At 45.6% G+C, this 18,962-nt stretch overlaps 1 protein-coding gene and 1 pseudogene across 1 annotated transcript in view; both read left to right on the plus strand.

The window, feature by feature from the left end:
* Positions 1-17,563, plus strand: part of CDH1 (cadherin 1) — a 103,697-nt gene extending 86,134 nt beyond the window's left edge. The window contains 7 exon segments of the mRNA XM_010355036.2: positions 842-987; positions 3,875-4,059; positions 4,061-4,100; positions 5,273-5,500; positions 10,540-10,670; positions 12,017-12,160; positions 15,307-17,563. Coding sequence (XP_010353338.1) covers positions 842-987; positions 3,875-4,059; positions 4,061-4,100; positions 5,273-5,500; positions 10,540-10,670; positions 12,017-12,160; positions 15,307-15,516 — 1,084 coding nt within the window. The 3' untranslated portion in view covers positions 15,517-17,563.
* On the plus strand, positions 4,110-5,171 carry LOC115895252 (annotated as a pseudogene).
* Positions 17,564-18,962: the final 1,399 nt, after the last annotated feature.

Below are 18,962 nucleotides of genomic sequence, written 5' to 3' on the forward strand. Positions count from 1 at the left end.
CCCACAAGTCAACAAGGCAACCTGCATCTCCAGATGTTCATGACAGGTGAAGAGATGACATGTTGCTACCATTTAGGAACTACTCTACTGTTTTGGGGGAGCTGGTCTGGAGGAGTCTGCTTTTAAAAATAAATAAGGATTATAGTAATCATTGCTTCAGCAAGAATCATCCATAGATGCCAAATCCATTAGGTGAAAGTTAGTTGCTGAACAAGATATTCTTAAATTATCTACCTGCAGATTATAGGTTAATCATGCAGTGAAAAAAGGCACCTTTGCTGTGAAGAAATCTGGTGGCCTTTCCCTTATCCAAGTGATCAAAGTTATCAGTAGAAGCACAGACAGACATCATGTGCCTCCCAGTGTCCTGCACTAGGGAGGCCACAGCATCACCTCTGTCGTGTTCTTGTCACTACCACCGACCCCTGAAATGGATTACCTGAATCTAAATTTTGTGGAGTAATCGGGCAAACCCAAACTAAGGACATTCTAGAAAACAACTGGCCAGAACATTTAAAAAATGTCAGTGACAGAAAAGAAAGCCCTAAGGAAGAGCCATGCCAACCAAAGGCCATATTGGATCCTGAATCCAGAAGGGTGCAAGGTTGCTATAAAGGACATTTTTGGAAAATCTGACAATTTGAATATGCACCATATATTCTACAATAGTATTCTATCAAAGTGCTGGGATTACAGGTATGAGCCACCGCGCCCAATCTATTGTTGGTTTTCAAAATAAAACACTGGAAGTAACCATATAACTGAAGAAGAGCTTGAGTCATTTTCAACTACATGTTGTTTGCTGGTCCCATTCTAAAAGCCCAAGCTTGTGCCTGTTCAGGTATCGGATTTGGAGAGACACTGCCAACTGGCTGGAGATTAATCCGGACACTGGTGCCATTTCCACTCGGGCTGAGCTGGACAGGGAGGATTCTGAGCACGTGAAGAACAGCACGTACACAGCCCTCATCATAGCTACAGACAATGGTAAGGGGGCCTCATCTGGGCCTTTGCTGCCTCACGCTCCTGGCTATTTGGCTTTCTTGCCCCTCCCTTCTTTTGGAGGCAAGAGTTCATTCTTTTTCCTTTATCCTTTTTGTTTGTTGGATTGATTTGTATAAATGTATGGAGTACAAGGGTAATTTTGTTACATGCATAGATGTATAGTGGTAAAGTCAGGACTTTTAGTGTATCCATCACCCAAATAACATGCGTTGTACCCATTAAGTAATTGCTCATCATCTACCCCCTCCCACCCCTCGGACCCTTCCCAGCTGCCATTGTTTATCATTCCACAATCTACATCCATGTGTACACATTTTCGAACTCCCACTTCTAAGTGAGAACATGCAGTATTTCTCCTTACATGTCTGATTTGTTTCACTTGAGACAATGGCCTCCAGTTTCATCCATGTTGCTGCAAAAGATTTATCTTTTATTCTTAAAGGCATTCTTATTATCAAAAATTCAAGTGGGCTGGGCACGGTGACTCACACCTGTAATCCCAGCACTTTGAGAGGCTGAGGTGGGAGGATCACTTGAGCCCAGGAGTTCGAGACCAGCTTGGGCAACATGGCAATACCCTTTCTCTACAAACAGTACATAAATTAGCTGGGCATGTTGGTGAGTACCTGTAGTCCCAGCTACTCAGAAGGCTGAGGTGGTAGGATTGCTTGAGTCTGAGAGGTGGAGGCTGCAATGAGCCAGGATTGCGCCACTGCTCTCCATCCTGGGCAACAGAGCAAGACCCTGTCTCCAAAAAAAAAAAAAATTTTTTTTCAAGTAATTTTGGTCAGACAGAACTTCCTTTTCACTACACACGCACTCTTTATTCCTTCCCTAAGGGAACCTGACAATGATGGTTTACGATCCAATTCCAAAGCTTAATATTCGTGTGACCTTGGATTTACTGTTTACTTTTTTTTTTTTTTTTTTTGAGACAGAGTCTCGCTCTGTCACCCAGGCTGGAGAGCAGTGGCACAATCCTGGATCACTGCAACCTCTGCCTCCCAGGTTCAAGCAATTCTCCTGCCTCAGTCTCCCAAATAGCTGGGATTACAGGTGTGCGCCACCATGCCCAGCTAATTTTTTGTATTTTTGGTAGAGACGGGGTTTCACCGTATTGGCCTGGTTGGTCTTGAACTCCTGACCTTGTGATCTGCCCGCCTAAGCCTCCCAAAATGCTGGGATCACAGGCATGAGCCACCGCGCCTGGCCTGCTGTTTAGTTTTTATGTCCCTCAATTCCTTTACCTGAAAAATGATAATACTCATGTGGGTGAAATTAGTTAGGTGTTAAATCAGTTAGGTGTGGGTCCTTCCAGACTCTTTCTGTGTATTTAAATACATTTATAGGCTGGGTGCTAGGCTCACACCTGTAATCCCAGCACTTTGGGGGTCTGAATTGGGAGATGGCTTGAGGCCAAGAGTTCAAGACCAGCCTGGGCAGCATGCTGCCCATAATCTCAAAATGCTGGGATTGCAGGCATGAGTTACCATGCCTGGCCTCCTTCAGTTAATTTTAAATGACACGTGTTCATTGTTTAAAAAGAAAATTTACGGCCGGGCGCGGTGGCTCAAGCCTGTAATCCCAGCACTTTGGGAGGCCGAGACGGGCGGATCACGAGGTCAGGAGATCGAGACCATCCTGGCTAACACGGTGAAACCCCGTCTCTACTAATAAATACAAAAAAAACTAGCCGGGCGAGGTGGCGGGCGCCTGTAGTCCCAGCTACTCGGGAGGCTGAGGCAGGAGAATGGCGTAAACCCGGGAGGCGGAGCTTGCAGTGAGCTGAGATCCGGCCACTGCACTCCAGCCTGGACGACAGAGCGAGACTCCGTCTCAAAAAAAAAAAAAGAAAATTTACATGAGAAAAAAAAATTTTTTAATTTATAGTCATGCCATCTAGACATATCTATTTATCGGTTTGAGACGGATTCCTCTGTTGTTTTGTATCCCTATTGTATACTCATATTGAAGATAGTTCCCTGGGTACCAATTTTTTCTACTACAATATGCTTGGTGTCGTGTCAAGATGTAAAAGAAACGTGAACAGAAGTGTGGATGGGCTGGGCACGGTGGCTCACGCCTATAATCTCAACACTTTGGGAGGCTAAGGTGGGAGGATCACTTGAGCCCAAGAGTTCAAGACCACCCTGGGCAACATGGTAAGAGCCCCTCTCTACAAAAAAAAATTTAAAAACTAGCCAAGCATGGTGGCATGCGCCTGTAGTCCCAGCTACTAGGGAGGCAGAGGTGGGAGATGAAGCCCAGGAGGTAGAGGCTGCAGTGAACTGTGTTCATGCCACTGCATTCTGGCCTGGGTGACAGAGTGAGACCCTGCCTCAAAAAAAAAAAAAAAGTATATGAACTCCCCAATCTATTTTGAAAACCAATTTGCAGAGACTTAAAAAGACCCAGCTCATCCCCTTTGATTTTAAGCTTCTAGTCAGGCTTAAAATAAGTAAAATAAAAAGACTCAATGCTTTGATAATGACCTTAAATGGCATGAAAATGCAGAAAAAGGAGAACTAGGGAAACAGTAGGCAGGCAATAGGACTTCTTGGAGTAGTTAAAATTCAATGAATGAATAACGATACGTGAAGAAGGAGGAGCGTGTCCTTGGTGTGAGGAATAACTTGAATAATTGTTATCAAGGTGGGAATAAGCGTGTCTGTATAAAACAGTCAGAGACCTGCCCACCTGGGAGTGGAGGTCCTTTGGGATTGGTGGGACAGGAGGTTCTGGGGGTGGAGTGGGGGCTGGTGGGGGACCACTGAAGAGCCAGGACAAGAACTGGACTTGGTCTGGTGGAAGGCAGTGGGAATTCATTAGTGTTGCCAAGCTGCTACATTTCCTCTGTATTTTCTTTTAGGTTCTCCAGTTGCTACTGGAACAGGGACTCTTTTGCTGATCCTGTCTGATGTGAATGACAACGCCCCCATACCAGAACCTCGAAATATATTCTTGTGCGAGAGGAATCCAAAGCCTCAGGTCATAAACATCATTGATGCAGACCTTCCTCCCAATACATCTCCCTTCACAGCAGAACTAACGCACTGGGGCGAGTGCCAACTGGACCATTGAGTACAACGACCCAAGTGGGTACCTGAGTTTTATTTTGGCATATTTGCTCCAATGGCCATGCTTCCCTTCCCCCAGATCCCCACCTCTCAATTTCCCTTCTCAACTTCCAGATGTCACCCCTTCCATTGGTACTTGCTTCTTTATCCCTTCTGTCTTTGAGGCCTTGCTCCAGAGGTCTTTTTCCTTTCCTGGTATCTAACATTGTAGCATGCTACCCAGTAATCTAAAACCCAAGCAGGGCTCCCTCTCCCAGCCTCTAGCCACCCTCCACTCCCCTCTCCACTTGCAACCTCTGGGACCATCTTCTCTGCCACCTCCTGCTCCTGGGACCAAGCAACACTGCTTTTGTGTTTAGCTCCTTCTTGCCAGCCAATCATGAGCTCCCAGATTTGTCAGAACTATTCTACCGAAGTAGAGGCAGCTGTCAACTGCCTGGTCAATTTGCACCTGTGGGCTTCCTACACCTACCTGTCTCTGGGCTTCTATTTCCACCGCGATGATGTGGATCTGGAAGGCGTGTGCCAGTTCTTCCACTAATTGGCCAAGGAGAAGCACAAGGGCGCTGAGTGTCCCTTGCAAATGTAAAACCAGTGTGGTAGCCGCACTGTCTTCCAGGACATCCAGAAGCCATGTTAAGATGAATGGGGGTAAAACCCTGGGCGCGACGGAAGTCGCTCTGACCCTGGAGAAGAACCTGAACCGGGCACTTTTGGATCTTCATGCTTTGGGTTCCGCCTGCACAGACCACCATCTCTGTGACTTCCTGGAGAGCCACTTCCTAGATGAAGAAGTGAAACTCATCAAGAAGATAGGTGACCACCTGACCAACCTCCACAGGCTGGCCAGCCTCCAGGCCGGGCTGGGCGAAAAGGTTCACTCTTAGGCACAATCAGGAGCCTACTGAACCCAGTGACATCTGAAGAGCCCCGCTCTGCCTGAGCCTCTCCCTCCAGCTACTAGGCAGCTTTTTTAAAGCAACCCTAGAACCCTCTCCCAAGCCTTAGACCAAATGGAAATAAAGCTTTTTACAGAAAAAAAAAAAAAGTACATACCTAGCTAAAACCCAAGCAGCTCTGCTCTCTTCACTCAAGGCACTCAAGTGCCTTTAGTTCACTAACAATTTTATTCTGGAATGAGCTTTTTTTTCTCCCCTGATCTCATCATTTCTTTTTATTGCTTTCTCCAGCCCAAGAATCTATCATTTTGAAGCCAAAGATAGCCTTAGAGGTGGGTGACTACAAAATCAATCTCAAGCTCATGGATAACCAGAATAAAGACCAAGTGACCACCTTAGAGGTCAGCGTGTGTGACTGTGAAGGGGCCACCGGCGTCTGTAAGAAGGCACCACTTGTTGAAGCAGGATTGCAAATTCCTGCCATTCTGGGGATTCTTGGAGGAATTCTTGCTTTGCTAAGTAAGTTCAGCTGGCAAGTGACTCAGCCTTTGACTTAAAAAAATGGAGGAGGTTTATTTCCTGGAAGTTATTTTTGTTCTTGTATTAATAAGGATACAGGTTAGCTGATATAGGAAAGAGACTCCCAAGTTATGCTAGCCTCCCTAAAATAGAAGTTTGTCTCTTACTGAACATTTCAGAGGTAAATGGTCTAAGATGGGAAGGCTATGAAGTCAACAGGGGACCCAGGTTTCTTCTGTTTCTTTTCATCCTTCAAGTCAGTGCATCCCAGGCTTGAGTGCATACAAATCATCTGGGCCTCTGGTAAACTGGGAAATCTGATCCAGGAGGTCTGGCATAGGGCCACAGATTCTGCATTTCTTTTTTTTTTTTTTTTTTTTTTGAGACGGAGTTTCGCTCTTGTTGCTGAGGCTGGAGTGCAATGGCGCTATCTCTCAGCTCACCGCAACCACCGCCTAACGGGTTCAAGCAATTCTCCCACCTCAGCCTCCTGAGTAGCTGGGACCATGGGCATGTGCCACCACGCCCAGCTAATTTTGTGTTTTTAGTAGAGATGGGGTTTCTCCATGTTGGTTAGGCTGGTCTCGGACTCCCGACTTTGGGTGATCCATCCGCCTCAACCTCACAAAGTGCTGGGATTACAGGCTTGAGTCCACCACACCCAGCCAGATTCTACATTTCTAACCAGCTCCCAGGGGATACTGATGTTGCAGTTCCTTAGACCACAAGCAGAGTAGCAAGACCTTGGGGGCTGCCCTCATCAGCGTGTTCTTAGCTAGCCAGCTCAGCACCACCACCTCTACATTCCATCCTAGATAGGGGAAGGGGATAAGAGAGGAAGTGGAGGCCAGATGACTGGAAGTTGCATATATCACCTCCACTTATATACCACTGGCCCAAACACAGCCACACCTAGCTGCAAGGGAGCCTGGAAGTTTCTACTTGCAATTGAAAATTGGCATGCAGTAGGGGTGGAGTGCAGGATGAGCAGTGAGTGTCAGTGACTAAAAGGATAAAGGAGAAAAAGAATGCTGAGGAAAACTGGCAGTTTCTGCCATAGTCCTTAAGCCTGTTTCCATTGGAGCCCACTTGGAGTGAGCCCTAGGGGTGACACAGGTGTTGTTACGGTCAAGGTAAATACTTTTGTCATTCACGTGCAGAGAGAAAATACTGAATCTATTAAAGGAATACATTAGCTATGAAAACAGATTATGTACATCAAAAGACAAAGTATCCATATGGAGTGCACTACATCAGAACTCTGAACTCTGGTAGGGCTTTAAACATGTGAATGATAGAAGAGCAAGCAAATGATTCTCTAAGCAAATGAGAGCAAGTCAATTAGAAACCTTTGACCAGGTATGGTGGCTCATACTTTGGGAGACCAAGGTGGGAGGATTGCTTGAAGCCAGGAGTTTGATACCAGCCTGGGCAACAAAGCAAGACCCTGTCTCTACAAAATGAAAAATATATTTTTTTAAAGAAATGTTTAAAGATCATAAATAATTAGTGACCGCAAGGGGTGGTCCAGTTCATGAATGCATTTGTAGTCAGTGTAGTCAGAAAAAGCTGTTAATTGAGTCTCAAGGACAGTTTTGTGGAAGGTTAGGCCACAGGGGCTGGTAGAATTCCAACAGGTGATGGGTATTCAGGAAGGTTTCCCTCCTAGCGAAGTACAGCAGAGACTTGAGACTCCTAGGAGGGCAGAGACCTAGGCCAAGCTGGTGGGAATAGAAAAAAGATTTTTGGAGGGAGCAGTGGGACCGAATCTAGGGCTTTCCATTTAGATTGAGCATGGGTGCCATTGATCCTGCTGCTGCTGCCTCAGTGGACTCCAGGAGAGGGTGCTTTTCAATCTTCCGGAAATGTTTGCTGGGCATCCCATTTGCTTCTGCCCCCTCCTGGTGTTCTCCCAAAGTTGAAGAGAAGGATAGTGCTGTTGAGAATTGAGCAAGCCTTCTGGACTTTCATCCTGCCAGGCTTTACATGGCTTTACTGTGCCATGAGATTAGATTAATTCATCACTGTCTTGGGCAGGGTAACACAAGCCCTACCTGCTCACTTCCTAGTCAAATTACATTTGAGTGGCCTGGTCTCCTTTTGGGATAGTGGTTACTAACTAGTACATTCATTTTAAGGGGAATCTTTCTTTCTTTTTTTTTGAGATGGAGTCTTGCTCTGTCGCCCAGGCTGGAGTGCAGTGGCGGGATCTCAGCTCACTGCAAGCTCCGCCTCCCAGGTTCACGCCATTCTCCTGCCTCAGCCTCCCGAGTAGCTGGGACTATAGGCGCCCGCCCGGCTAGTTTTTTTGTATTTTTTAGTAGAGACGGGGTTTCACTGTGTTAGCCAGGATGGTCTCGATCTCCTGACCTCGTGATCCGCCCGTCTCGGCCTCGCAAAGTGCTGGGATTACAGGCTTGAGCCACCGCGCCCGGCTAAGGGGAATCTTTCTCTTCTCTTTCTCTTTCTCTTTCAGGCAAGGTCTCATTCTGTGGGCTAGCTGGAGTGCAGTGAAGTGATCTCAGATCTCATGTCACTGCAGCCTTGACTTCAGGGGCTCAGGCGATCCTCCCACCTCAGCCCCCCGGGTGGCTGGGACCACAAGCGTGAGCCACCACACCCAGCTAATTTTTTATGTTTTTTTTTGTAGAAACAGTGTTTCCTCATGTTGCCCAGGCTGGTCTCAAACTCCTGGTCTCAACCAGTCCTCCCGCCTTGGCCTCCCAAAGTGTTGGGATTACAGACATGAGCCACTGCGCCCAACCAGGGAATCTTAAAGATTGTAGTTATACTTGAAATATTTTTTTAAGAGTAGGATTACCTAAATTTGCTATGGGTATGTATTTTTTTAGACACTGGGGGTGGGGATTCCCACATAGAACAGCGTTTAAAACAGAGGCAATGCCAGAATTCAGATGTTCAATTTCTTATATTTTTACCTTCTATGATTATTTTTTTTTTCTTTATTAGAGACGGGTTCTCACTATGTTACTCACACTGGTGTCAAACTCTTGAGCTCAAGTGATCCTCCCATCTCGGCCTCCCAAAGTGCTGGGATTACAGGTGTGAGCCACTCCACCAGCCAATTCTTGTTTCTTTTTTTTTTTTTTTTTTGAGACGGAGTCTTGCTCTGTCGCCCAGGCTGGAGTGCAGTGGCTGGATCTCAGCTCACTGCAAACTCCGCCTCCCAGGTTCACACCATTCTCCTGCCTCAGCCTCCCGAGTAGCTGGGACTACAGGCGCCCGCCACCTCACCCGGCTAGTTTTTTGTATTTTTAGTAGAGACGGGGTTTCACCGTGTTAGCCAGGATGGTCTCTTCTTAAGGGCAAAAATGTGCTAGAGGCTGGGTGTGGTAGCTCACATCTATAATCCCAACACTTTGGGAGGCTGAGGTGGCAGGATTGCTTCAGCCTAGGTTTCAAGATCAGCCTGGGCAATATAGCAAGACCTCATCTCTATTAAAAAAAAAAAAATTACTAGAGAGACACCAGGAGATCTGAAGCTTTTCACGTTTTCCACCAATATTTGGTTGCTTACTCTGTACCAGGCTTTTTCTCAGAGCCTGAGGATACTGGGCTTCTGGCACAGCTGATAAGAGGCATCTTTTTGGAAATGGTAAGCTGCCTCTTGCTGTGCATGGATGGGGACTGTGTAGCTCCTGTAGTCTTGTTCAGTGCTGTCTCTCTGTGCAGCCACTTCATTGTTCTTGTTGATGAATCATGGACAAGAGAGTTATATTGTTTATCTGGATAAGGTTTCTGGTATTTTTCTGATTTCAGAAATAGATAGTTGGGGTACATCTGAGAAATCTTTTCCCCAAGTTTATGCAACCTCCTGTTTAAAGATTATGCTTCGGCCAGGCATGGTGGCTCACGCCTGTAATCTCAGCACTTTGGGAGGCCCAGATGGGTGGATCACTTGAGGTCAGGAGTTTGAGACCAGCCTGGGCAACATAGTGAAACCCCGTCTCTACTAAAAATACAAAAATTAGCTGGGCATGGTGGCGGGCACTTGTAGTCCCATCTACTTGGGAGGCTGCGGCAGGAGAATCAGTTGAACCCAGGAGGTGGAGGTTGCAGTGAGCTGAGATTGCGCCACTGCACTCCAGCCTGGGCAACAGAGCAAGACTCTGTCTCAAAATAATAATCATAAATAATAAAGATTATGCTTCATAGGGTACAGTATATAGGTACTTGGGCACACATGCCCATAGATAGAAATCACACGGAATCTTTTTATTTTTCATTCACAGTGAATAATATAATTTTTTTTTTTAAGTTAAGTGCTTTCTTTCTGGCTGCTTTAGAGAATTTTTTTTAAGTTGAATGTTAATGGTATATATCCTAGAAATGATCCCAAGATCAAATGTAACCCTTGTCTTAAGCCTTGGAAGTTAAATAGATTATAAAGCTTGCTTACATGAGTCTATCTTAAGAGAAACTAAGAACATACCAGGCAATTTTATAGTCTCTGTCCCTCTCCTCATAGCTGATTATGTATCAGTCACATTTGGGCTGAACTAGGACCCCTGCTCACAAACCTTCAGTGGCTCCAACTCATAATCAAAGCCAAGGGCCTTGCAGTGGCCTATATGTCCCTCCCGCCCTGCTTGCCCCTCTGAGCTCTTCTCCATGTCTCTTCCCCTCATGCATCCTGCTACAGCCATGCTGGTCTGCTCACCTTCCCTCCATCACACCAAACATGCTCCTGCCTCAGGACCTCCGCCCTTACTGTTTCCTCTGCCTGGAACACTTTCCCCCAGATTTGGGAAAATGACAGTGATTGAGTTTAAGACCCGTCTGAAAGTTAGGGACCATGCTTGAATTCATGTATCACTGTCTACTATGTTGTACTGTACATACCAACTTCAGGGATATGAGTGTCACATGGATTGACATCTTCAAGTGTATTGAAGGCAGCTGGTGGTTGTCTGACTGCCCATTGTCTGATATGAGGGGTGCTCTGTGATAGCTGCTGCTTCTGGCCTTCTTTATCTTTGGCTCTCATCACTCTTGGTCTCTCTCCCCCACCACCCCAGTTCTGATTCTGCTGCTCTTGCTGTTTCTTCGGAGGAGAGCGGTGGTCAAAGAGCCCTTACTGCCCCCAGAGGATGACACCCGGGACAACGTTTATTACTATGATGAAGAAGGAGGTGGAGAAGAGGACCAGGTGGGTTTTTAAAACCATGGTAGCTCAATGGTGATCTCTTTATTCAGAAGAAGCAATGATTAGTGAGAGGTAGGCATTTGAAACAGCTCTGAATCACTTTGGATATTATCTTTTTAAGGCCTTACCCAAGTAAGTAGACATTGTCATTGACCATCATCACCATCACCACATCATCACCAACACAGCTAACATTTATTGATCGCATACTGTTCCGCACCTCAATGAGCGAACTGAGGCACAGAGAAGCTCAATAACTTGTCTAAGGTCACACAGCTAGGAAGCAACACAGCCAAATGGTCTGTCTTAGAGCCTGCACTCCTCATTGCCATTCTCCGGACATGAACTTGAGCCAGACTATCTTTGACATAGAACAACTGGTCTGCTTTGTTTCTCTTGAGTTTTCAGCTAGACCAAACTCCTTTTTGTCAATGTTATACCTTTAGTCCTTCTGTATTTCCTGATTTTGGAGATGATCTTAACATCTTACCCTGGAGTTGTCCAGGGAACTGTTCAGGGTCTTGGAGAATCTGCTTATTATAGAAAGGGAACCATGGGGGTCTATTACAGAGTCCTGCTTTTGACTGAGGTCATAGAGTGAGGCACCATTTACTGAGCTCCATACAACATAGGGAGGTGGGTGTACAGAGAAAAATATTGTTCTAGATTTCAGGGACTTGTAAGTCTAGTTGGGGGATACCATATATATTGTATCAGTGAGCAATAGAGCGACCAATCCCAGAATCTCAGCAGCACACAACATGCGTGTCTTTCTCATGTATTGTGGGGCAGCTGGGGCAACTGCTGGTCTCATCTAAGCTCATAAGAATCTGTAGGATGGCTGGGGCTCAGCAGATTTAGGTAGAGTTTAGCTGAATGGCTCTAATCTGCGAATCGTGTCCAGGTCTGTTCCATGCAAGTCTCATCTTTGTACCAGATGCTGGTGCCTTTCAGACCTTTGCCTGTGTCGTATGTTACAGTCCCATTGGCTAAGCAAGTCACACAACAAAGCCCCAAATTGATGGATGTATACTCTTCTTACAGGCTGGGGTTGGGAGGGAGTAAATATTTGCCAAACAGTGATCTAATCATCATGTCCTGTGAAAATTAGTAAGGCACACAGCCTATATCTGGATCCACACATGCTACTCACAATCCTTTGGGCTATGTTTTTTTCCAGTGTTATTTGGGAGACTTTTAGCTTGAAAACTGTCATTTTGCATTAAACAGGTAAAGATCATACAGCTGGCAGTGAAGGCATCATCCAGCCATAATCTATAAACTGAACATAGCCCTGTGTGTATGACTGTTTCTTACTCTTCGTTGTACTTCAACCTTTTTCTCCAAAGGACTTTGACTTGAGCCAGTTGCACAGGGGCCTGGACGCTCGGCCTGAAGTGACTCGTAACGACGTTGCACCAACCCTCCTGAGTGTCCCCCGGTATCTTCCCCGCCCTGCCAATCCCGATGAAATTGGAAATTTTATTGATGAAGTAAGTAATCCACATGGAAAGCCAAAGCATTGCTCATCTCTAAGCTCAGAAAGGAGGAGTTGTGTCAAAAATGAGAAAAAGTCTTTAGATTCTTTCCTTTACTATGTTTTCAGCTTGCCTGAGCCCTGAACCCTGTTTTTCCTTTTTTCTTTTCTTTTTTTTGAGACAGAGTTTCGCTCTGTTGCCTAGGCTGAGTGCAATGTGGCGCAATGTCGGCTCACTGCAACCTTCGCCTGGGTTCAAGCAATTCTCCTGCCTCAGCCTCCCAAGTAGCTGGGATTAGAGGCCTGCGCCACCACACCCGGCTAATTTTGTAGTTTTAGTAGAAACAGGGTTTCTTCATGTTGGTCAGGCTGGTCTCTAACTCCTGGCCTCAGGTGATCCACCCACCTCGGCCTCCAAAAGTGCCGGGATTACAGGTGCGAGCCACCGCACTCAGCAGCCTGTCTTTCTTCATCTGTGTCTCATCTGAATTTTGGATCTAATAATGCTTCAAATTGCAAAGTCCATGTGGCAAAACCAAGAATTGCCTGAAAGGATTTAGTAGATCTAGAAATGAAACTAGGAAGATTCTAAGTAAATTTCATTTTAGTTTCACTAATGGGATTTACTTCCCTTGCCTCCCGCTGCTGGTTGGGATATAATGATAAGTGTATATCACAAGCCTACCTGAGGAGTCGAAAAACAGAATCTGTATTGTATATGTCAGAAATGCATTCAGCTCTAAATACAAGATGCTGAAACAGATGGGAGTAGATTTACCTTGTACAAATAGAAAGCTGGGGTGAGCAGTCTAGGCTGGTGCATCAGGCCGTTCCATGTTTCTGCTCCATTATCTTAGCATGGAGACCCTTGTTCTCAGGCTTGTTGCCTCATGATCACAAGATGGCTGCCACACTTCCAAACCTTAGGTCTATATTCCAGTCAGGAAAAAGTATGAAGAGCAAAGCAGAGGGCAGAAGTCTTTCTTCTAGTGAACTGTCTTCTTATTTAACAAGGGAGTTGTCCAACCAGTTATTGGCCAAAACTATCAGAAGGGTGTGTTTGTCTGCAAGGGAGAATAACAAGGCATTAAATTAATTAGCTTAGGATAAGATGAGAAAGAACCCAGTAAAGACCTAGTCTGGCAGGATCTGTTTCCTTATGCTATATTCTCTAATAACTTGCTCGGTTACTGGAATGATTTTCTGGGCTTTCTGATGGTCCAATGACCCTTGGTGAGTCTTCATGGTGAGGTCTGTGTTTGCCTTATATTCCTACAGGAGCTGTTACTGAGGACTATGAGGCACTGCAGTGTTAGAAGTGACCAAGCCACATTCATTTTGGCCACTGGAGAAAACAAGAAACAGGAAGAAACCAGTTTAGCCACCCCTTTTATTTATTTATTTTTATTTTTATTTTCATTTTTTGAGACAGTTTCACTCTTGTCGCCCAGGCTGGAGTGCAATGGCATGATCTTGGCTCACTGCAACCTCTGCCTCCCAGATTCAAGCGATTCTCCTGCCTTGGCCTCCCAAGTAGCTGGGATTACAGGCACTGCTATCACGCCCGGCTAATTTTTGTATTTTTAGTATAGACAGGGTTTCATCATATTGGCCAGTCTGGTCTCAAACTCCTGACCGCAGGTGATCTGCCTGCCTCGGCCTCCCAAAGTGCTGGGATTACAGGTGTGAGCCACCACGCATCGCTACGGACCCCTTTTAGATACATCTGGATTCAGGCCTTTCCTCCATTCACACTCATTTGCAAATCATCACTTGTATTTGTAGTTTTTATTTAAACTATAAAAATAATATGCTAAAAAAGAACAAGGTCATGTATTTTGCAGGAGCACGGGTGGAGCTGGAGGCCATTATCCTTAGCAAACTAATGCAGGAACAGAAAATCAAATACCACGTGTTCTCACTTATATGTAGGAGCTGAATGATGAGAACTCATGGACACAAAGAAGAGAACAACAGACACTGGAGTCTGCTTGAGGGAGGAGTGTGGGAGGAGGGAGAGGAGCAGAAAAGATAACTATTGGGTACTGGGCTTAATACCTGGGTGACGAAATAATCTGTACAACAAACCCCCACGACATGAGTTTACCATTTGTTACCTATATAACAGACCTTCACATGTACTCCCAAACCTAAAAGTTTTTTTTTTTAAGTATGCTTGCTATTTTAAAAATATAAATTATGGTGTGGGGGTACACACCTGTAATCCCAGCTACTCAGGAGGCTGAGGCAGGAGAATCGCTTAAAGCCAGGAGGTGGAGGTTGCTGTAAGCCGAGATCATGCCATTGCACTCCAGCCTGGGTGACAGAGCAAAACTCTGAGACTCCATCTCAAAATAAATAAATATACTTTATTTATTTCATAAAATGAAAATATATAAAGAAAAAAAAAGGCTGGGCGCAGTGGCTCACGTCTGTGATCCCAGCACTTTGGGAGGCCGAGGCAGGTGGGTCGCCTGAGGTCAGGAGTTGGAGACCAGCCTGGCCAACATGGCGAAACCCTGTCTCTACTAAAAATATGAAAATTAGCTAGACGTGGTGGCACACGCCGATAGTCCCAGCTACTTGGGAGGCTGAGGCAGGAGAATCGCTTGAACCTGGGAGGCGGAAGTTGCAGTGAGCCAAGATCACGCCACTGCACTCCAGCCTTGGTGACAAGAGTGAAACTCCGTCTCCAAAAAAGAGAAAGAAAAAGAAAAAAATACAATTCCTTCCTTAGTTCCCACACCCCGACTCCCCAGATGTAACTGTTAAGCATTTGGCATTCATCCTTCCAGCCCTTTCTAGGTGGAAATGCAGCCTGAATGCACCAGTATGCAAAGTTTCCAGCTCTGCCCATCCAGCTGGTGGTGTGGAAGCCCCACCCTGATTTGTGGGTACTCCATCCTGACTGGTTTGGTGCTTGCATCTCTTCTCTCCTGCCTACATATAACTTACCATTTTACTTTCTCTTTCCATCAACAACATATCCTGTGCATCTTTCCATGCCAGTGTGTATAAACGTACCTTGCTGGTGTTCACTGCTCCGTGGTGTACCAGTCTGGGTGCGTTGTCATACCTTACATGTTGCGAGACTTCTTATCCCGGGTGACAGGTGTGCCCTTCCTTTCACTAAAAGGTCCTGTTGTCCCCTTTCTTCTTTAGAATCTGAAGGCGGCTGATAGTGACCCCACGGCCCCGCCTTATGATTCTCTGCTCGTGTTTGACTATGAAGGAAGCGGTTCCGAAGCTGCTAGTCTGAGCTCCCTGAATTCTTCAGAGTCAGACAAAGACCAGGACTATGATTACTTGAATGAATGGGGCAATCGCTTCAAGAAGCTGGCAGACATGTACGGAGGCGGCGAGGATGACTAGGGGACTCAAGAGAGGCGGGCCCTAGACCTGTGTGCTGGGAAATGCAGAGATCACGTTGCTGGTGGTTTTTCAGCTCCCTTCCCTTGAGATGAGTTTCTGGGAAAAAAAGAGACTGGTCAGTGATGTGGTTAGTATAGCTTTATAGTCTTTCCACTTTATAGCTGTAATCGATGTGTGTTAGAAAAGTTTTGACTTATTCCTTGAAGGTGTTTTTTCCCCCACCACGCTTTACATGGTGGTGATGACCAAAAGATACCCAAATTTTAATATTACAGAAGAACAACTTTAGCATCAGAAGGTTCACCTAGCACCTTGCAGATTTTCTTAAGGAACTTTGTCTCACTTTTTAAAAGAAGGAGAGAAGTCAGCTACTCTAGTTCTGTTTTTCTGTGTATATAATTTTTTTTTTAATGTGTATGCTCCTGCTCATTGCTACAATGATTTGTCCCCCTGCCTTTTTTTTTTTTTTTTTAAGACAGGGTCTCATTCTGTCGGCCAGGCTGGAGTGCAGTGGTGCCACACTCCACACATCACAGCTCACAGAAGCCTTGTCCTCCCAGGCTCAAGCAATCCTTGTACCTCAGCCTCCCAAGTAGCTGGGACCACAGGCATGTGCCACTATGCATGACTAATTTTTTAAATATTTGAGACGGGGTCTCCCTATGTTACCCAGGCTGGTCTTAAACTCCTGGGCTCAAGTGATCCTCCCATCTTGGCCTCCCAGAGTGTTGGGATTACAGGCGTGAGACACTGCATCTGCCCAGCTCCCCAACTCCCTGCCATTTTTTAAGAAATATTTTCGCTCTGTCACCCAGGCCTGGGATGCAGTGATGTGATCATAGCTCACTGTAACCTCGAACTCTGGGGCTCAAGCAATTCTCCCATCAGCCTCCTTTTTATTTTTTTGAACAGATGGGGTCTTGTTATATTGCCATGTTAGTCTTAAACTCCTGGCCTCAAGCAATCCTGCTGCCTTGGCCTCCCAAAGTGCTGGGATTGTGGGCATGAGCTGCTGTGCCCAGCCTCCATGTTTTACTATCTGCTCTCACTCCTGAATTCATTTGCTTTGCCCAAGATAGGAGTTCTTCGATGCAGAAATTATTGGGCCCTTTTAGGGTAAGCAGCTCATGTCTTCGTCTGGCCACATCTTGACTAAATATTGTCTACTCTGAAGACTTTTAATGGCTTCCCTCTTTCATCTCCTGAGTATGTAACTTGCAGTGGTCATCTATCCAGTGACTTGTTCTGAGTAAGTGTGTTCGTTAATGTTTATTTAGCTCTGAAACAAGAGTGACATACTCCAGGATTTAGAATAGTGCCTAAAGTGCTGCAGCCAAAGACACAGTGGAACTAGGAAAAGTGGGCTTGGAGATGGCAGGAGAGCTTCTCACTGAGCCTCGCAGTTTAGCAAACTGATGCTGAGGATGATTGAGGTGGGTCAACCTCATCTCTGAAAATTCTGGAAGGAATGGAGGAGTCTCAACATGTGTTTCTGACACAGGATCCGTGGTTTGTACTCAAAGCCCAGAATCCCCAAGTGCCTGCTTTTGATGATGTCTACAGAAAATGCTGGCTGATCTGAACACATTTGTCCAATTCCAAATGTGCATAGAAAACTGAGAATATTCGAAATTCTAAACTTTTTTCTTAGGAGTAAGAAGAAAATGTGGCCCTAAAGGGGATTAATCGAGAGGTGGGGGGGTGGAGAGGATCTTGATTCGGAGCTCTTTTTATTTAAATGTGAATTGCAACTTTTTGACAATCAAAGAAAAGACTTTTGTTGAAATAGCTTTACTGTTTCTCAAGTGTTTTGGAGAAAAAAATCAACCCTGCAATCACTTTTTGGAATTGTCTTGATTTTTCTAAAGTTCAAGCTGTATAAAATAGAGTTCTGTGTAGAGAATGTCACTGTAGTTTTGAGTGTATACGTGTGTGGGTGCGGATCATTGTATATTTTCTTTAGGGGTGGAAAAGGAAAACAAGCTGAGAAAAGTATTCTCAAAGATGCATTTTTATAAATTTTATTAAAGAATTTTGTTAAACCATTGTCGAACTTGTTTTATTTGATTCCACCACATTTCCAGGCAAGAGAGAAGATGGATGGAGATGGCCTTAGTCAAAACATGGAGAAAGAGGTGGGGCACAGTGGCTCACACCTGTAATCTCAGCACTTCAGGAGGCCGAGGCGGGTGGATCACTTGAGCTTAGGAGTTTGAGACCAGCCTGGGCAACATAGTGAAACCCCATCTCTACAAAAACACAAAAACTAGCTGGACGTGGTGGCACGTGCCTGTAGTCCCAGCTACTCGGGAGGCTGAGGCATGAGAATCACTTGAACCCGGGAGGCAGAGTTTACAGTGAGCCGAGATTGCACCACTGCACTCCAGCCTGGGCGACAGCAAGACTCCATCTCAAAAAAATAAAAAATATTAAAAAAAAAAGCTTCAGGCTGAAGTGACTTCTCCAGAAGCTTCTATCATTCTACTGGACACAACATGGGAGAAACTACATTCACATGGTAACTTTATTTGAATAGTATCCATCCATGTGGCATGTGATGAAACCAATACAATTCCCATGTCCACAGGAGACTGTGTGGGCCCAGCTGAAGGACGAGACAAAGTTTCAAACGATGTTCTCAGGGTCAGCAAGTGAGTACAGGCTAGTGGTTCTCTGCTGGGGAAGAATGTGCCCCCTCCTTCCTGGGACATTTTGCAATTTCTGGAGTACCCAGGGAGGTGGTCCTGTCATCACATCAAGGCCAGGGATGCTGCTGAACATCCCTGCACAGGACAGTTCCCCACAACAAAGAATTATCGGCCGGGCGCAGTGGCTCAAGCCTGTAATCCCAGCACTTTGGGAGGCCGAGATGGGCGGATCACGAGGTCAGGAGATCGAGACCATCCTGGCTAACCCAGTGAAACCCCGTCTCTACTAAAAAAATACAAAAAAAAACTAGCCAGGTGTGGTGGCGGGCACCTGTAGTCCCAGCTACTTGGGAGGCTGAGGCAGGAGAATGGCGTAAACCCGGGAGGTGGAGCTTGCAGTGAGCTGAGATCTGGCCACTGTACTCCAGCCTGGGCGACAGAGCGAGACTCCGTCTCAAAAAAAAAAAAAAAAAAGAATTATCCTGCACAAAATGTCAGCCACCATTAAGAAATCCTGGTGTAAGCCTAAAACTTTTCTCTCTTGAAGGGGTATGACTTTTTTCTTTGGGTAATTTTTTATTGTGGTAAAATACAATGTAAAATTTATGATTTTAGCCATTTTGTTAAATTTTGAGACAGTGTCTCACTCTTGTCACCCAGGCTGGAGTGCAGTGGCACAATCACGGCTCACTGCAGCCTCAATCTCCCAGTCACAAATGATCCTCCTGTCTCAGCCTCCCTAGCAGCTGGGACTACAGGTGTGCACCACTACACCCAGGTAATTTTAAAAATTGTTTT

This window comes from Rhinopithecus roxellana, chromosome 20, assembly GCF_007565055.1.
Source record: "Rhinopithecus roxellana isolate Shanxi Qingling chromosome 20, ASM756505v1, whole genome shotgun sequence".
Classification (NCBI taxonomy): Eukaryota; Metazoa; Chordata; class Mammalia; order Primates; family Cercopithecidae; genus Rhinopithecus; species Rhinopithecus roxellana.